Below are 19,208 nucleotides of genomic sequence, written 5' to 3'. Positions count from 1 at the left end.
AGTATTTTGGCCTTTTTTCTTTCCTTTTTTCTGTGCTTGTGTCCCATTTTGCAGGATGGTGTATTTAAAACTGCTTCACTTTCAGTAGTTTCTCTAATTCATTACAGAGTGAGGGTCTTGTTTTCCATGACTGTCTTTGGCTTATAGACTTGAGCCATCACCCCTGGCTCTAAGCTCCATTTCTGTACATATTTGTGAACACAACTATCTGAGACCTTTTTCTTTGTCCATGCCAACACTTTTTTTCCAAGAATGTAAATTATTAATTTCCTTCAATATGTATCTTTAGAGTCTTCCCTTGTGAAGCCAGTTTCTACACAAGTTTCATGCCAACACATTCTCAACAATTTACTGTTTTTCGACAACAGAAATCTTTACAGGCTCTTCTATTAATCCAGTTCCCACTCAAGTACCAGCTCTCCTTCCTGTTGGTTTGGAAGATTCTCAAAGCACCCAGTCATAAGTATGTTCAAGTGCTTTAAAACATCCAAGGAATGACTACTTCTTCCCAATTAAAGTAATCTCTGGACCAGCATCTAGAAACAAGAACGGAAGTTCTCTGACTTCACCTCAGGTCCATAGTATGGGAACTCAACTTTATAACACATCCAACTAGAGTTCCTGAAGTCTTTTTGAAAATTGGTAATCCTTGCTCTTGATACTTGCGAATTCTCCCTTAGATAGGGAACTGCTTTTTCTGACTTACTAGCGTTTTATTACTAATTAACAATAATTACTGTATTCTAGTCTACTTAGGGTACTTATTTCAGGGTAGCCCATCAGGCACTTCCCAGGCGCCTCAGGGAGAGAGTGAGGAACAGCGTAGCACAGCAGCGCCCAAACACTAAGAAAACCCGCCCTAAGCCTTTGGTACCGGGCTACGGTTTCCGGAAGGGGCGGGGCGGACGAGGGGCGGCTTCCGGAGGGCATGGATTCCGGAAGGGGCTGGGAGTGAGGGCGAGGGGTGGGCAGTGCGAGTGGGAGATGTCCGGCGGCGGCCGCGCTGGCGGGTCTAAGGTACGCTCTCCAGTGGCTGTGGAAGCCGAGCGCGCGGCGCCCGGCTCCGTGGGCTTCCCGTGCTGGCCCTGGCCCGGGCTGATGGGCACGCGCGGGTTGTGGCGGTCGGTGTGGAGCAGGGCGCCCTCGCCCTGTCCCCCTGCCCGGGAACTGAGCGCGTGGGCGGCAGACGGAGGACGGAACGCGCCGCTGGGCAGAGATTTAGAATGAGTGTGTTAGCCGGAGTCTGGCCATTCATTCGTCCCCGTTTACTCTGTTGCTTACCACATCAGGACAGGAGGTATCTTCACTGCACCGCTTTCCCGCCCAAACTTTCTGAGAGGAGTCGCTTCTCCAGTGCGCTCCCGCCGTCTCTGTACGCTGCAGGCGTGGCGTGTAGGAACTCTTACACGGGTGACATTTAAGTGAACGTACCTTCTTTTCGTTGCTCCGACGCTGTGTTCCTCACTTCCAGATGTTTGTTTCATAATACTCACAGTTTAAAACAGCAAACGGTGCTTCATTTCTTGGTCTGCTCTTCGTTTTAGCTGAAGAGCTTGCGGAAAGAATGTCCCACGTAAATGCCTCAACTCCCTTATCCCTGCCATTCCTCTTATGTCTCTAATAGACCCGAAAGACAACCCTGCGAACTTCGTAGCTGACTTAGAGAGCAAAAGCACATATGAACGATGACTTAAAAACTAATTCAACTTCGGAAGGATTAAAATGGGAAAAAGAGGAATTAGAACATTACTAAATCCACCATAAATTATTTAATTACGGCAGCAATTGATACCCTTGTCACCAATATTTATTTAAGCATCCCCGAAGTCCTGATTTGCGCTCCTAGCTGTTTATTGACTTTTCCCTACTGCCCTGCTCCGAATTTTGACCTTGTGCTTTTTGTCAACTTTAGGAGTTTGCCCTGGGCAGTCTTATACCTTGGTTTTAACTTCCTACTGCTGCGTAAACAAGTTACAGTGTGTTATGAAGCCATCATTCTTTTAGGGTACCAGGACCTAACAGTTTTTCCTAATTTAGTAACACTGTATTTGACTTTTTATTTCTGCCTCGTCATTCTATTATTTTTTCCATAGTTTTCCTTTTCAGTAGTTGTGTTACTTGCTGCCGTGTAAAAATTGCCCCCAAAACTGAAGCAGCTTTCAACAAGTATTGCTACCAAAAGGCCAGGAAGCCGAGTGTAGCTTAACCTGGTGGCTGTTGCTCGGTGTTTCTCACAGGGTCTTCCCCCAAGTAAGCTTCAGTGTGTTTTGCCCATAGGGCGGCTTACAACAGAGTAGTGGACTTCCTTAGCAGCAGATGAGACAGGGTCTCACGTAACACAGCCTGGCCCTGAATTCACTGTCACCAAAGGTGACCTTGAACCGCATCATCCTGCCTCTACCATCAAGTGCCATCACACCCAGCTTTCATTTAAAATTTAATTTCTTGGGGGATGGGGAGGGATCAGGGCTCAGTATATAGCTGTGGCTGGTTTGGAACTTATTGTGTAGATGAGGCTGGCCTAAAGCCTGCAGTGATCATCCTACCTCTACGTCCCCATTGTTGGGATTACAAATGTGAGCCACCACATCAAGCTTCATTTAACTCGTTTATCAGTCCTTCAAAGAGACACTGTCTCATGCTATGGATGAGGACAGTGACCCCCAACAGGAGGCTAAGTGATTTGACCAATGAACATAGCATTCAGATTGTCTTGCTCATCTTGCTTTGTTTTCCTGCTTCATGGTCTTCCACACCTTCCATACTATGGCCAGGTTTAATTCCTTTTTTCCCCCCCCCTTCCGTTTTTTTGAGACAGGGTTTCTTTGTGTAACAACCCTAGCTGTCCTGAAACTCTCTTTGTAGACCGGGCAGGCCTCAAACTCACAGAGATCTGCCTGCCTCTGCCTCTCGAGTGCTGGGATTAAAGGTGTGCACCTCTTTGCCAGGCCGTGTCTATTCTTTTGATTCCTTAGTATAAACATTATAAGATTAGGAATGGTGTCTCCAATTCATTCTCCTTAGAGCAACCGCCATCATTGGTAAATAGGTGATGAACTTGTGAGTAGACTAGGTGTGAAGAAACGTGGAGAAATACCTTGCTCCCAAATCCTTAATATCAGCTTCAGCTCTTCAATTTCCTGCTCATAGAGTTCTGGACAAGACACTGTCATCCTAAATAACAACTAGAGAGGTATTTCCAAAGACTCATGATAGTCATTTGAGATGGGTATACTGTAGTAAAGTATGAGCACATTCAAAGAGAATGAAGTGAGGGGAAATACTTAAAGACCATTAAGAGAAATAAAGAAAATTGTGTTTCTCTGATGACCCCTTCTGTCTTTGGGTTACTGTTGGTGCGATGAAACACCATGACCAAAACAGCTTGTGGACAGAAGGGTTTATTGGGCTTTTATTTCCACATCACGGTCTAGATCAAAGGAAGTCAAGATAGGAACTCCAGCAGGGCAGGAACCTGGAGGCAGAAGCTGATGTAGGGATCTTGTAGGGATGCTGCTTACTGGCTTCTCAGCCTGCTTTATTACAGAACCCAGGACCACCACCATTCCACACCATCACCCACAATGGGCTGGGACCTCCCCCATCTATACCAGCTAAGAAAATGCTCTTACACGTTTGCCTGCAGCCTGATCTTATGGAGGTTCCTCCTCTAAGATATCTCTAGCTTGTGTTAAGTTTACATAAAACTAGCCAGGGCATCTTCTCCAACACAATTTCAGGTCCTCATCACCAAACCTTTTATAAGTGCTTCTTGTTGGATGGCTATCACTTGACAGACAGTATTTAAACCCACTGTACACTTCCATTTGAAGTATGGCTTTTGATTTTCAGGAAGGCAGGAGAGAAGGAGCTATTGGTTTAAGAACATTCACTGTTCTAGGAGGATTTAGTTCTATGCAGAATAAGATTAGTTTTCTGCAGTAGGAAGAGAGGGAAGAAGGAGCTGAGTAGATGGAAGTTTCGTGCTCCTTTATAATGGCAGCTATTTTCTCCCTTAGGGAAGATATGACAGGTCAAGTCAGGCTTGCATGGAGACAGATAAGGAAGTGTGAGTATGGAACTCTCTTGTGTGTTTGAGTGTAGAGGGCTAGGAAATGAGTAAGAATGTTCACCAAAACTGAGTGGTAGTTTGAATGTAATAGCCCCCATAAGTTCATAGGGGAGTGACATTATTAGGAGATGAGGCTTTGTCGGAGTAGGTTTGATCCTGTTGGAGGAAGTGTGTCACTGTGGAGATTTTGAGGTCTCATATTATGATCAAGCCACGCCCAGTGTCTCACACCACTCCCTTTTGCCTGTGGGTCAAGTTGTCAGACTGAGCATCTCCAGCACTATGTCTGCCTGCATGCCACCATGTTGTACCATGATGATAATGGACAAAACCTCTGAAAATGTAAGCCACCCAATGAAATGTTTTCCTTTATAAGAGTTGCTGTAGTCATGGTGTCTCTTCACAGCAATAGAAACCCTCACTAAGACTTGCCCAAAGACACACCATTAGAAAATATGGAATGAGCTAGACTTGTCTTTGGTTTGTTTTATAGTAGTCCTATGGACTGGTGATTGGTTAAGTTGGTTGGAATCTTAGTAATTAAGAGGCAATACTGAAATAGTTGCTCCTAGAGTGTGGAATGACATGGGGGATAATTTCAGTTGGGAGAGGGATAGTGACTGATGGAAAAGTCCCACTTGGTTCTCAGACACATACAGTCCAATCAGAAACTCACTGGTGGTGCTTCTGTGTGGGAAGAGGTCATGATAGTTGTTGATAGGCATTTTTAAGTGGAATAATAGAATGGATGACTAGAATCTTTATTTGTAGAGTTAGAGTTTAATGGGGGAAAGTTTGATACATTGCACTAGGAAAGTACACATTATTTCTATGTTGTAATTTGTCCATAGATAGTACCTATTAGGATTGGCAAGAGGATTGAATAACAAAAATGCTTGGGATGATGTGCTAAGAATATAATCCCTCACTGCATGTCAGTAATAATGAAATCTGTTAATCATAAAACTATAAGGTTATTTGTATGAGGATGATATGGATTCTCTACTACATAGTTTCCAGATTTTCATGGAATTGTTTTCTTTCACATTGGCAACAAGGACAAAGAGGAGGGTTTAGTTTTTTAAGGTGCTCAATGATGGTAGAAGATTCTTAGTTATTTAGACAGGAGGACTTTGTGGTTCAGTTTAAGGTTTTGGTCATCTTGTTGGATAATTTGCCTACTATAAATCTGTTTCTGGGTATCAATATGTAATATTGGATCTTTGTCTAGAAGTTGTTATATCCTTAAAATGAAAGACAAACAGCTAACTTAGTGAACAATGTATAACAAATAATTTACACAGAATACATTACTTTAGGGAAAATACATTTTCTTTTTCATCAAAGTAATATATGTTTACAGATGAGGTAAAATAGTATGAAAAGTTTATTATGAAGGCATCAGCCACTTTCCATATTCATTTCCTTTATATTTTTGAGGCAATTATAGGTTGACATAATTGTAGGAAATAATAGAGATCTCAGATATATTTTACCGATTTTTTTCCTAATGATAATATTTTCAAAACTATATTACAATCAAGTCATCAATATATTGACATTAGTATATTGTAACTGTATTACCCAAATTTCTTCTATTCTCTTCCCCTCCTCTCCCTTCTTTTTCTTCTCTCTCTCTCTCTCTCTCTCTCTCTCTCTCTCTCTCTCTCTCTCTCTCTGCGTGTGTGCGTGTGTGCAAAACAAACAACCCCCCAAAACAAACCAAACAAAAACAATTTAAGAACCCTACCATAGATAGGGTGGCTTATACATAACAGGAGTTTGTTTGTCCCAGCTGGATAGTGTAAGATCGGAGCACTGACAGCCAGTGTTTGCTGAGGGCTCCCTGGATTATACACAGCCTTCTTGCCATGTTATCCCGCGGTAGGGGGAAAATGAAAGAACTCGCCAGGATTTCTTCCTAAAAGCAATGGGTTTTATGCCTGCATTTTCCCACAGATGTGTCGTTCTACTTTAATTCATCGCCCTCCCCACTGTCTTCCTACCCTCCTTTGGTGGACACCCTTCCTTTCCTCAGATGGCCCTTCTTGCTGCTTTTTCTTTGTCTTTTATTTTGAGACAGGAGCTTGTGTTCTAGACTAGTTTCAGACTCAGTATATAGCCAGGAATTACTTTAAACTTCAGAGTGTTGGGATTGTAGACATGTGCCACCATGCCTGGTTTTCTATAGTGTTGGAACTGTGACACTGCCAATTTAGCTGCATCCCCAGCCTCCCTTCCCATGTGTTTCATTATCCTTTTGTCACACATGCCATCACTTAAGATTTCTTCTTCCTCATGATTCCTCTAGTTTCATGGCTGCAAATGTTATGCTTCTGTTTTCGTTGTGGCTTCATGAAATCCCTTTATGTAGGTATTACATTTTTGTTTTTAATCTGTTCATTTGTTGATGGACATCTTGGCTTGTTCCATTTTCTGGCTACCATGAAAGAGCAGCAGCAAACATGGATATTCTCTCTGGTGTGTTGAGTTAATGTCCTCAGAGTATCTACCTGAATGTCATAGCTGGGTCATATGATAGTTACATTTTTTGTTTTTCCCCAACATGGAATCCTCATGTTGCTTTACACTGTGGCTATGTAAATTTGTGTTCCCATCAATAGCGAGTAAGGATACTGTTTCTTCATATCTTTACCAGAATTTATTGTCTTTTCTTTTTTATTGATGATAGCCATTCTGACTGGGGTGAGACAGATCTCAAAGCAGTTTTAATTCATATTTCCTTGATAGCTAAAGACTTTAAAAAGAATTTATTTGCCATTCCTATTTGTTTTGAGAGTTCAGTGTAGTTTTTGTTGTTTTTTTTATATTTCTTAGATAGTAATCCTTTGTCTAGTAGTGGAAAAAGATGTTTTTCCCATTCTGTAGGCAATCTCTTTTCTTTGCTATTCAGAAGCTTTTTCATGTCATGTAATCCTGTTTACTAATTCTTTGGATTATTTCCTATGCTGTTAGAAACAATTCATGCTGGGGCTGGAGAGATGGCCCTGTGGTTAAGAGCCCTGGCTACTCTTCCAGAGGACCTGGGTTTGATTTCTAGCACCCATGTGGTTGCTCACAACCATCTGTAACTCTAGTTAGTGGGGATCTAACACTTTCTTCTGGTCTCTGCAGGAACTGGGCATGCAAGTGGTGCATGGATGCACATGGAGGCAAAACACCCATGTGCATAAAATAAAAGGAAATTCTTGCTTATGCTTGTATGTTCAATCCATGCTCAAGATATGAGGTCTTGCATTAAGGCTTTTGATCCATTTTAAAATGGCTTTTGGTGAGACAAGGATCAAGCTTTATTCTTCTACTTTTGGAAATCCAGCATTCACTGCATCATCTAAGAGGCTGTCTTTTCTCTGATGTGTGCTTTTTGACAGCTATGTCAAAATCCAGGTGGCCATGACTGTGTAAGTTTATTTCTGGGTCCCTTCTTATACCTCATTCATTTGTGTGTCTGTTTTTGTGCCAGCATCATGCTATTTTTGTTATTATGGCTATATACTCTAATTTGAGATCAATATTGTGATACTTCCAGAATGGGCTTCTCAGCTAAGGATTTCTTGCCTGTGGAGTCTTTTGCACTTACATACAAACTTTAGGGTTGTTTCTAGTTATATGAAAAATGTGATTGGGATTTTGATGGAGATTTCATTGAATCTGTCAACAGATTTTTGATAATGTAACGATTTTCATGATATTCTGGATCTTCGTCAGCATGGAATATCTTTTCACTTTCTACTGTGTTCATTTTATTCCCCAGTATTTTATTTATTTGTTTGTTTATGGGAGGGAGCACATGGCACACATGCCACAGTTTGAGTGATGAGGTCAGAGGACATTTGTAGGATTTGGTTTTTCTCCTTCAACTATGTGGGTAGGCTTGGCAGTAAGTGCTACCACTGAACCATCCTCACAGCCCTCTTCAGTATTGTAAAGTTCTCATTGTGTGGGCTGTAATGATGGCTCAGTGGTTGAGAGTGTGCACTGCTCTTGCAGAAGACTGAGTTCAGTTTCCAGAGCTCACATCAGGCAGCTCACAGTGTCTGGAGCTCCAGCTCCAGGGGATCTGGTACTCGTGCCTCTGTGAGCACCTGTGCTCATGTGGACAGATTCACACGGAGATGAACACACATTCACACAATTAACAATAAAGTAGATCTTTAAAAAAGTTTTCATTATAGTGGTCTTTAGCCTCTGTGTGTAGATATTATTTATTGTTTGAAGCTATTGTAAATGGGATTTTCTTCTCTGAATTTTTTTTGGAAAGTGTTGAAAAATTAGTGACTATTGTAAAGATTACTTTTAGTATGTCTAAGCATATATGCATGCCGTGTAGGCACCATAGCTCATTTGAGGAGGTCAGTGGGTAACTTTGGAGTTGGTTTTCTCCTCCTCCCACTTTAATATGGGTTTGAGCCAGCAAAATGCCTTCACCTACTGAGCTATTTTGCTGACTCAAAATTTTAACATTTTTCCCTTAAATATATACTGTTATGTATATGTGTGTATGTTTGTATGTGTGTGTGTGTGTGTATGTATATACACAATACACACACACACATATATAAAATACATTTCAGGGATAAAGCCAACTTGACCATGGTGGTTAATCTTTTTGATATATTCTCCTTGCAAGTATTTTATTGAGCATTTTCGAATCTATGTTAAAGGTTATTGGCCTATCATGTATTTCTGTATTTCAGGGGTATATTTTGGTAGATATATTCTAGTGTGTGTGTATTTCAGGGATAAAGTCAACTTGGTCATGGTGGTTAGTCTTTTTGATGCATTCTCCTTGCAAGTATTTTATTTAGCATTTTTGAATTTATGTTTATAAATGTTATTGACCTATAGTTTTTAAGTAAAATAAATTAATTTATTGTTGTTTCTCTACTTGGTTTTGGTATTAGAGTGATACTGACTTCACAGAAAGGCTTTGGGAATACTCTTGGTTCTTTCTTTTTTTATAGTTTAAGAAGGCTATATATAGTGTTTAAGAAGGCTATGTAGTGTTTGGTGTGTGTGTGTGTGTATCATGGACCATGTGTGGAGGTCAAGAGGACAACTTGTGGGATTTGGTTCTCTCTACCATGTAGGTCTCAGGTTCAATTCAACATTGACAGCTCAGGCCTGGTGTGGCAAGTCCCCACTGAACAATCTCATTGGCCCTCTTACTAGTTTTTCTCGATTCTCCACTATATGTACACAAATTTTCATAGTCTGCATATACACATTTTACCACTTGAAGTGAATTATAGAAAATTTTCTTTTTTATATATTAAAAAGGAAAGTCATCATTTTCCCTTACTTTCTGTCACATTCAACATGATCACTCCTGTTATCCAGATGTGTAGATTTAACTTTGTTCCAATCAGTTTCTCAGTAAACACTAAATGGGATCCAATATATCATTTTATTACATTCTGATGCTTTCTAATTAGAATAATGTAAGATCCCACAGGTTGAGGGCTTATTCCTGTAGACTGCTTTTGCCTCAAATGCCTGTAGCAAGATGACTTTTCAGTATGGTCCTAGTTTGCTTCCCATTGCTGTAAAAAGACCATGACAAAAAAGCAACTTGGGGAAGAAATGATATAGTTCATCTTACAGGTCAGTCTATCATGAAGGGAAGTCAAGGCAAGAGCTCAGAGCAGGAACCCAGAGGCAAGAACTGAAGCAGGGGTCATGGAGAAATGCTGCTTGCTAGTTTGCCCTATTGCTTTCTTCTACAACCCAAGACCACTTGCCAGTGCTTGCTTTTCTCCTGCAAATGTTTTTGGCATCTCTGTAAAATATTAAGTAGCTGAAGTTATGTGTGCTCCCTTCCATTTTGTTCCAGGAAGTACTTTTATTTCTTTTTGATTTCTTTGGCCCATTCATCATGCAGTAATGAGTTGTTGAATCTCCATGAGTTTGTATATTTACTAGCCATTTGTTTGGTGTCAAGTTTCAGTTTTATCGCATTGTGGTCAGATAGGATACAAGAAGTGATTTCAGTTTTTGAATTTGTGATTTGTTTTATGTCCCAGCATGTGGCCTATTTTAGAAAAGCTTCCATGTGCTGCTGAGTAGATGTGTATTCTTTGGTGTGTGAGTGGAATATGCTGTAGATACTTGTGAAGCACATTTGATGTTTGATGTCAGTTAGTTCTGATGCTTATGTTTATTTTTTTTGTTCAGACAGTGGTGTACTGAAATCACTATTAATGGGTTGACGTTAACTATGTCTTTAAATCCAGGAGTAGATTTTTTTTTTTTATAAAATTTAGCACCCAAGTTCAGTGAATATATGTTTAGGATCGTAATGTTTTTTTTGGTTAACTGTTCCTTTGGTTAGAATGAAGTGTCTATCTTTATCTCTTATGATTCACTTCAGTTGAAGTGTATTTTGAAATTATTTTGCCACATCTGTTTTCTTTCTGGTTCCATTTGATTCGAGTATTTTTCTTTATCCTTTTACTCTAAGGCAATGCCTGTCTTTAAAACTGAGATTCTTGTAGACAGCATATAGGTAGATTTTGCTTCTTGTTTCATTCAGTCAGTTTGTGCCTATTAATCAGAGAATTGAGGTCATTGATATTTAAAGATATTAGTGAAGTGTGTGTGCTATTTTCTGCCATCTTGTGGTCAGTTTTTGGTGTTGCTGTTTGTGTTCTCAGTGGTATTTGGGTTTTAATGATTATGGCTTCCTAATTCTTTCCACAGTCTCTCTGTTATACTCATTTCTTTTCTTGTTCAGAAATAATGCCTGTTGTATTTCCTCAGGCTTGGTTTGCTGGATATAAATTGTTTAGTCTATTTATGTTGTGGAAACGTTTTCTTTTTCTTTCAGCTACGGCAGATAATTTTGCTTGGTATATTAATCTCTGATGGTTATCATTGTCTTTTAGGACTTAGAATGCATTGCTCCGTGTTCTTCTGGCTTCCAAATTTCCTTTGAGAAATCAGTAGTTACTCTGATGGGTTTTCCTTTGTATGTCATCTATGTTTTTTCCACTGACAGCCTTTCATACTCTTCCTTTGTTCTATATACTTTTAACTATGATATATACCTTGGGATATTTTCCTTACTGGACTTAATCTGGTTTGTGTTCTCTGTGCTTCTTTTGTCCATGTGAGCGTGTTTTCTTCACTTTGGAGATCTCGCTGAAGATCTGTTCTGTGGCATTGACCTGGGATTCTTCTTCCTCATCTCTTAGAATTCCTTAAAAACTTGATCTTTTCATGGTGTCTGAAATTTCTAGTCTATTCGTCTCCTGTGATTTTTAGAAATTTTCATATTCCTTGTTACTTTTGACCTAGATTCTTTACTTTGTCTTCCATTCCCAATATTCTATCTTCTGTTTGAGTCATTTCTATTTGTAAGTCTCTCCTTTGAGTTTTCTAGTGGGTTTTGGGTTTTTAAATTTCATCTTCATTTCAGTTTGAGTCCCCTTCAATGCTTCAAATTTTCACATTCTGGGTTGTTGTCTTCATTTTCATCACCCCTTTGTTTGTGTTTTCTTGGGCATCACTCAGAAGTTTAATTCTAAGTTCTTTCTCCTTAATTTAATTGATTTTTTTCTATGTATCTTTTTTAAACTCTTTGAATTCTTTGATTGATCTTTTAAATTCTCTGTCCAGAGGTTTAGTCAATTCTCATTGGCAAAAATTCTATAGGGCAGGTTGTTTTTTTTGGAGAGAAGATGTTGGTTTGATCTTCCATACTGCTTGTAATTTTCAGATGAGATATAGGCATGTGGATTTCTTTGGTTAGTTCAAAGTCTGATAGGAACAGCAGGCTGGGACAGAGGAGAACATGTGGGAGTGGCCTGGGCCTAGATTTTGGAAATGGATTGGGTGATGTGAAGTCAGATGCATGGAGCAGACTGTGCTGGTGCAGATGCTGTGGGTTCTGGTCCTCATATAGCCTGGAATGTGGAGCTATATCTCGCTGGCTTGAGAGGGTGAATGTGTTATGGGAGTGGGCTGTGGGGGCTAGGCGGGGGTGATTCTGGTGGAAGCCTAGGGGTTGGTTGAGGCTCAGGCAAGGATAGTTAGACTAGGTGTCACCATTAGATGGACTAGGTTGGGTAGGTTGTGACGAGTGTGCAGAGGGGAGGGTGCTAGACTGGAGAAGGGTGTTTTAGCTAAGTTTTTGTCCAGGGAATGGAAACACTGGATGGGTCACTTCTCTCTGGGTTAATGCCATTCCCTGAGGAATCTGTTAGTTAAAATTTCCTTTGACAGTTTTGTGCTTGTGTTAGGCCTTTATCTTAAAAGGAGCCATAACAACCTTTAAAATTTTTAAAACTTTTTATTTGGTTGGGAGTTGTTGCAGAGTAAAGTTGAAGTGAATGGAGGAGAGGGAAGCTGAAGCTCTTCTGGTAGAGGAGACGGGGATAGGGCGGGAGAGATGGGAGCAGAGGGCTGAAAGAGTCATGCTGCTCAGAATTTCTATTTTGTTCTGATGGAGTCTTTTAAGGGTGTTTTTACTCTCCTGTCCGTCATATGCTTCTTCAGTTCTGAGCTGTTTCCCCAGCGCTCTAAACTTCGTCTAGGTTAACATGTTTATCATTTCTTCTCTTAGCCACTTCAAATTCCGCTTAAAGTAGGTTTCCCATTCATTATGTTTTTATTGCCTATGCTTATAGTTTCACAAATAGAAATACTGATTTTGGAACATCAGAAGTTCTCCGTTGAGGGAACTATAAAATTAAATTACTTCTGGTTTAGAGTTTCCCACTTTTCAAAATATTTGTAACCTAAAGTACATAGTTATCACATGTGGAACAGTTGGGAATACCAGAAGGTGGCTTATCCCCGAACAGTTCTTTCTTTGTACTCTTGGTTCCTTTTTTTTTTTTTTTTTTTTTTTAATTTCAGACTTTTCTAGAGGATATGTAGTGGTTCAGGCATATGAATGCCTTGGGATTGATTCTCTTGACTCTCAACTTGAGACTATTTTCTACTATGGTGTCTTGGGGTCCTGTTGCATATTTAAGGGAACTTGAGGGTGTCAAGACATGAGGCAATCAAACTGTCCTGTGTGTCTTCCTAGCTTGCTTTAGTATTCTGTTGCTTTGAAAAGATGCCATGACCATGGCAACTCTATAAAAGAAAACATTTAATTGGGGCTTGCTTATAGTTTCAGAGATTTAGTCCATTTTCTTCATGGCGGGAAGCAAGGTGGCATGCAGGCAGATGTGGTGCTGGAGAGTAGCTGAGAGTTTCACATCCAGACCAGCAGACAGCAGTCAGAGGGACACCAGGACTTGCTTGATCTACTCCCACAAGGCCACATTTCCTAATCCCCCCAAGTAGTGCCATTCCCTGACCACCAAGCATTCAACAAATGTATGAGCCTCTGACAGCCATTCCTATTCAGTTCACTACATTCCGTTCCCTGGCTTGCATAGGCTTGTAGCCATATCATAATGCAAAAAAAAAAAAAAAAAAAAAAAGAAAGAAAGAAGGAAAAAGAGAAAAAAAAAATGCTTTCACTTCAACCTTAAAAGTTCCCGCTGTTTAAAAGTCTTCTGAGATTCATGGTAATCTCTAACTGTGACCCCTGAAAAAGCAAAATCAAAAGACAGCCCATATACTTCCAGTTTACAGTGGCACAAAATATATGTTACTATTCCAAAAGGGAGGAAAGGGAGCATAGTGAGGAAATACTGGACCAAAGTGAGACCTAAAACCAGCAGAGCAAACTCCAGCCTCTGCATCCCATGCCTGATGTCGAAGGACTTTTCAGACTTCCAACTCATTTCAGCTTTGTTGACTACATTACACTCTCTCTCTCTTGGGCTGGTTCCACCCCTGGTCTGCAGTTTTTCTTGGCAGGTTTCTCATGGTTCTGGCATCTCCCAGCATCTTGGGGTCTCCATTGATATCCAGGCTTCACCTTCACGGCTTCATGTAATGGCCTCTCTAGGCTTCCATGCAGGGACACCCCTGACATATGCCTGGCCTCAGCAGCTTTCTTTAGCCATGGAGGGAGATTCTGTGACCCCTTTCTTGTGTCCTTGACTCCAAAGCCAGAACTACATGGCTGAAGCTGCCAAGTTCTGCTGCTTGCTGGGCCTGGAACTTGGCTCCCTTGTTCAATTACATCTGCAGCAGCTTTCTGTTGTTGATTGTTTCCTTCCCTGCTTAAGCTTCTCTCCAGTTCCCTTCCACAGGTTGGATGGGATCTTGCCTTGAGGTCATCACTCCCTCTATTCCATTTCTTAATCTGTTTATCTCCTTGAGCACAGAATTTAGATCCATTACACAACCTGGTGCTCCTTTTCTCCTCAAACTGTACTTCTTGGATTTTTTCTTGCTCAGCTTGCTCCTTTTTATTATAGATCTGAATAAGATTGGCCACTAATAACCACATGGCACGGCCTAAACTAGGCTGTTTTGAAATCACTTCTGCCAACGCCATTAATCCAAAACTGTTCAATTTAGCTTTGGATAGACTTTTTGGGCAAGGGCAAAACGCAGCCATGTCCTCTGCCAAAATATCACAAGAACAGTCTCTAGGCCACTTGCTAATATTTTTCTCTTGAGATGGGCCATCATAATCTACATTGCTCTCAGTCCTGTCTTCCACATTCTTACTAGTTTGGCCAATAAGCCCCACTTAAATTGTTCAACTGCTTTGCTCTTATTATCCCTCCTCCCTCTCTTCAATTGGACTACTGGAGCTCGGCCTGGTGCTTGGCTGTGGAGCTCTGCATCTGCATCTGTCAGTTACTGGATGAAGGCTCTATGATGATAGTTGGGGTAGTCATCAATCTGATTACAGGAGAAGGCCAGTTCAGGCGCCCTCTCCACTATTGCTAGGAGTCTTAGCTGGGGTCATCCTTGTGGATTCCTGGGAATTTCCCTGGTACCAGGTTTCTTCCTAACCCATAACAGCTCTCTCTATCAAGATCTCTCTCTCTCATTATTCTCCCATTCCATCCCTCACATAACTGGACCAGCCTCTTACCTTTGACTTCATGTCCAGACAGTCTTGAAAGTCTTGAACTAAAGGCAGCAAGGTTGCAGTAAGCAAGGGAAGCTACAGAATACAAAAGGAGATATTGGAATCCTTTCAAAGACAAAAGTCAGACGCTAGCCAATTAACAAATCAAATGTTCTGAAAGCATACAAACCGAAAACTAACAGATCTGAAACCAATTAAAGGTCTGAAAGTGAACAAATCTGAAAACGTTAGGAATCAAAAATGCTTCTAAAGCAAACAAAAAATTGATATCTTTAACCAGATATTTCAAAGCAAAAAACAAACAAACAAATGTCCAACCCCCAAGCACATCTTAGAATAAACCAATGAAACATCTGTCTTAATCAAGTATGATCTAAGCCACAGAAAGAACTCATCTACCAGCTAAGTCAGTGCCCGACAGTTGAGCACAGAAGGCCCTGTGGTGGCAACTTGTGCCAGTCTGCTTGATTGTTCTTGGTGGATATCTGTGGATATCTGTGCAGAAGCAGCATTCACCTCAAGAGAAAGAGTTTTGCTTTGTTTCCTGGACCTAAAATGAGTGATCATGCATGTCCAGGAGGATGGATTCAGGTTTCCCAGAATGCTATGTTTCAGAAAAATAACAATTTCATGATGCTTATTATAGAAAAAGTACAAAGTCAGGTATAGCCTACCTGTAAACCATGGTAAGATGTGTGGGCAGACTATTCAAATTGCTTTTTCTCCTTCTGTTTTCCCTAAGATATTATTAGTGGTATATATTTGTATTTAAATTCATTTTGCATTAATCCTTTTTCATGTAAAGAGATATTTAAATTTTATCCTGCTTCTTTCTAAAGTTTATCATTTCATTACTGAGTAGTATAACTGTGATTTGCTTTGCATTGAAATGTCAGCTACTAAAAAAAAATAAAAAAAAAGAAATGTCAGCTACTGGTTTACATTTTTTTTAAATGAAAATAGATTCTTCATTCAGATAATACATCCTGATCACAGTTTCTCCTCCCTCCACTCCTTCCTGCTCCATCTCCTTCCCTCTCCCCCAGATCTACTCCCCTCTGTTTCCTCTTCAGAGAAGATCAGGCCTTCAAGAGATGACAGCCAAACAGGACAAAACGAGATACAATAAGGCAAGGCAAACGCCCTCAAAAAAATGGCAGACAAGGTAACCCAATAGGAGGAAGAGTTAAAAGAGCAGGCAAAAGAATAAAGAGACATAGCCACACCTACTGTTTGTCTCACAAAAGCTCCACGCTAAGAGCCATGGCATATATGGAAAGACCTGATGCAGACCCCTGCAGGCCCTGTGCTTGCTGTTCAGTCTCTGTGAGCTTGTGGGAGCTCACAGTTGATTTGGCAGTGGGCCTTGTTTTTCTGCTCACCCTTCTACAGTCTTTCCGCCCTCTCGTCCATAGGGTTCCCTGATTTTCTAGGGGAGGGGCCCAATAGAGACCTCCAATTTAGACTCTCCGTATTATATCTGGCTGTGGGTCCCTGCACCTGTTTCCGTCTGCTGCCAAAGGAAGCCTCTGATGATGACGGGACAAGGCACTGATCTATGAGTATAGTAGAATATCATTAGCAATCATTTCATTTTCCTTCCTTCCTTCCTTCCTTCCTTCCTTCCTTCCTTCCTTCCTTCCTTCCTTCCTTCCTTCTCTCCTTCCTTCCTTTCTCTTTTTCTTTTCTTTTTTTGCCAGTTGTATTTGGTTTTACCCTAGTCTTGGGTCTATCCAGTCTGTTTCCTGGTCATCCAGGCAGCTAGGGCATGGGCTCCTTGTTATGTTGATGGCCTCAAGTTAAACCAAGCATTGGTTGGCCACTCCCACAATCTGCTCCACCATTGCCCTACCACAAGCACAGATTGCACTTTGAAGGTTTTGTGAGTGAGTTTGTGTCCAGTTTCTCTTTTCATAACTTACATAGTATCTATCTTCTCTTGCCAGAGAGACTAGAACATAGGGGTGAAGGCTCCACGCAGTCACCAACTTGACCTCTCTGTATTCAGTGTACTGTGTGGATGTTGTCCTTGGCAGTGGGACAACTGTATTTGTTTTTCTGGGTCTGGGTTACCTCACTCAGGATGCTTTTTATAGTTTGTTCCATTCATTTGTCCACAAATTTCATGATGTCATTTTTTATTTACATAGCTGAGTGATATACTCCATTGTGTAAGTGTACCACATTTTCTTCATCCATTTTTTGGTTGAATAACACCTAGGTTGTTTCCAGTTTCTGGCTATTACAAATAAAGCTGCTGTGAACATAGTTGAGCAAGTGTCCTTGTGGTAGAATTGAGTGTCCTTTGGGTATATGGTCAACTTTGGTATACTGGATCTTGGGTAGATGGATTCCTATTTTTCTAAGGAATTTCCATCTCGTTTTCCAAAGTGGCTGTACAAATTTGCACTCCCACCAGCAATGGACGAATGTTCCCATAGCACCATATCCTCTGCAGCATAAGCTGTCATTTGTACTTTTGATCTTAGCCATTCTGACAGGTGTAAGATGCAATCTCAAGGTAGTTTTAATTTGCATTTCCCTGATGGCTAAGGATACTGAACATTTCTTTAAGACTTTCTTAGCCATTTGGAATTCTCTGTTGAGAATTCTCTATTTAGATCTGCACTCCACTTTTTTTAAAAATATTTATTTATTTATTTATTATGTATACATTATTCTGTCTGTGTATGCCTGCAGGCCAGAAGAGGGCACCAGACCCCATTACAAATGGTTGTGAGCCACCATGTGGTTGCTGGGAATTGAACTCAGGACCTTTGGAAGAGCAGGCAATGCTCTTAACCGCTGAGCCATCTCTCCACTTTTTAATTAGATTGCTTTTTGATATCTAATTTCTATATACATATATATATTAGCCCGCTAGTAGATGTGGAGTTAGTAAAAATCCTTTCCCATTCTGTAGGCTGCCATTTTGTGCTATTGACAATGTCCTTTGCCTTAGAGAAGCTTATAAGTTTCATGAGGTCTCATTTATTAGTTGTTGATCTTAGTGCCTGCACTATTGGTGCTCTGTACAGAAAGTCATCTCCTATGCCAATGCATTCAAGGCTACCTTCCTCTTTTTCTTCAATCAGATTCAGCGTGGCTTGATTTATGTTGAGGTTTTTGATCCACAAACCCGAGTTCGTGCTGGGTGATAAATATGGGTCTATTTGCATTCTCCTATATTCAGACGTCCAGTTTGACCAGCACCATTTGTCGAGATGCTTTCTTTTTTCCGTTGTGTCCTTCCAGCTTTATTAAAAATCAGGTGCCCATAGGTGTGTGGGTTTATGTCTGGGTCTTCAATTCAATTCCATTGATCAACGTGTCTGTTTTTGTGCCAATAACATGCGTTTTTTTTTTTTTTTTTTTTTTTTTTTACTACTATAGCTCTGTAGTACAACTTGAAATCAGTTGTACTGGAGGTAATACCTCCAATAGCTCTTTTATTATTCAGTATTATTTTAGCTATCCTGTTGTTTTTTTTTCTTTTCAAGACAGTGTCTCACTGTGTGGAGCAGGCTGGACTTGTGTTCAGAACTCACAGAGATCTGCTTGCCTCTATCTCCTGAGTGCTGGGATTAAAGGTGTACGTTACTACACCTAGCTTTTGCTTTTCCATATTAAGCTGAGAGTTGTCTTTTCAAGATCTGTAAAGAATTGTGTTAGAATTTGGTGGGGATTACATCAAGTCTACAGATTGCTTTTGGTAGAATGGCCATTTTTCTACTCCTACCAATCCAAGAGTATAGGAGAGCTTTCCATCTTCTGAAATATTCAATATCTTCAGTTCAATACAAGAGATATACCCAAACATAATAAAGACAATGATAACAAGCCTATAGCCAGCATCAAATTAAGTGGAGAGACACTCAAAGCAATTTCACTGAAATCAGGAACAAGACCAGGCTGTCCACTCTTTCCATATTTATTCAATATAGTACTTGAAATATTAGCTAGAGCAATAAGACAATGGAAGGAGATGAGGGAATACAAGTTGGAAAGGAAGAAGTCAAAATATCGGTATTTGTAGATGATATGATAATATCCATAAATGACCCCAAAAGTCCTATAGGGGAACTCCTACAGCTGGTAAACACCATCACTGAAGTGGCTAGATACAAGATTAACTAAAAGCAAGTGAGCAAACAAAAAACAACC

The 19,208-nt window shown here is 40.4% G+C and overlaps 1 protein-coding gene across 16 annotated transcripts in view; it reads left to right on the top strand.

Annotated features, from left to right (window-relative positions):
* Positions 1 to 933: 933 nt before the first annotated feature.
* Spidr (scaffold protein involved in DNA repair) overlaps positions 934 to 19,208 on the top strand; it is a 204,902-nt gene continuing 186,627 nt past the window's right edge. For 15 of the 16 annotated variants that reach the window (XR_007589145.1, XR_007589144.1, XR_007589146.1 and 12 more), the window contains exon 1: positions 934 to 1,017. Coding sequence is in view for 6 of the 16 variants with exons in the window: in XM_050125109.1 (XP_049981066.1) it covers positions 985 to 1,017 (33 nt within the window). In the remaining 10 variants the exon portion in view is untranslated. Of the gene's footprint in view, positions 1,018 to 1,076; positions 1,298 to 19,208 lie in introns of those variants that run through there. The other variant, XM_050125110.1, reaches the window with a different exon arrangement.

The sequence above is a fragment of the Alexandromys fortis genome, unplaced genomic scaffold (assembly GCF_014885135.2).
Source record: "Alexandromys fortis isolate MF-2015 unplaced genomic scaffold, M_Fortis_MF-2015_v1.1 scaffold_239, whole genome shotgun sequence".
NCBI classification, from domain to species: domain Eukaryota; kingdom Metazoa; phylum Chordata; class Mammalia; order Rodentia; family Cricetidae; genus Alexandromys; species Alexandromys fortis.
Note: the sequence above shows the minus strand (reverse complement) of the source record. Positions and strands in the feature narration are given on the sequence as shown.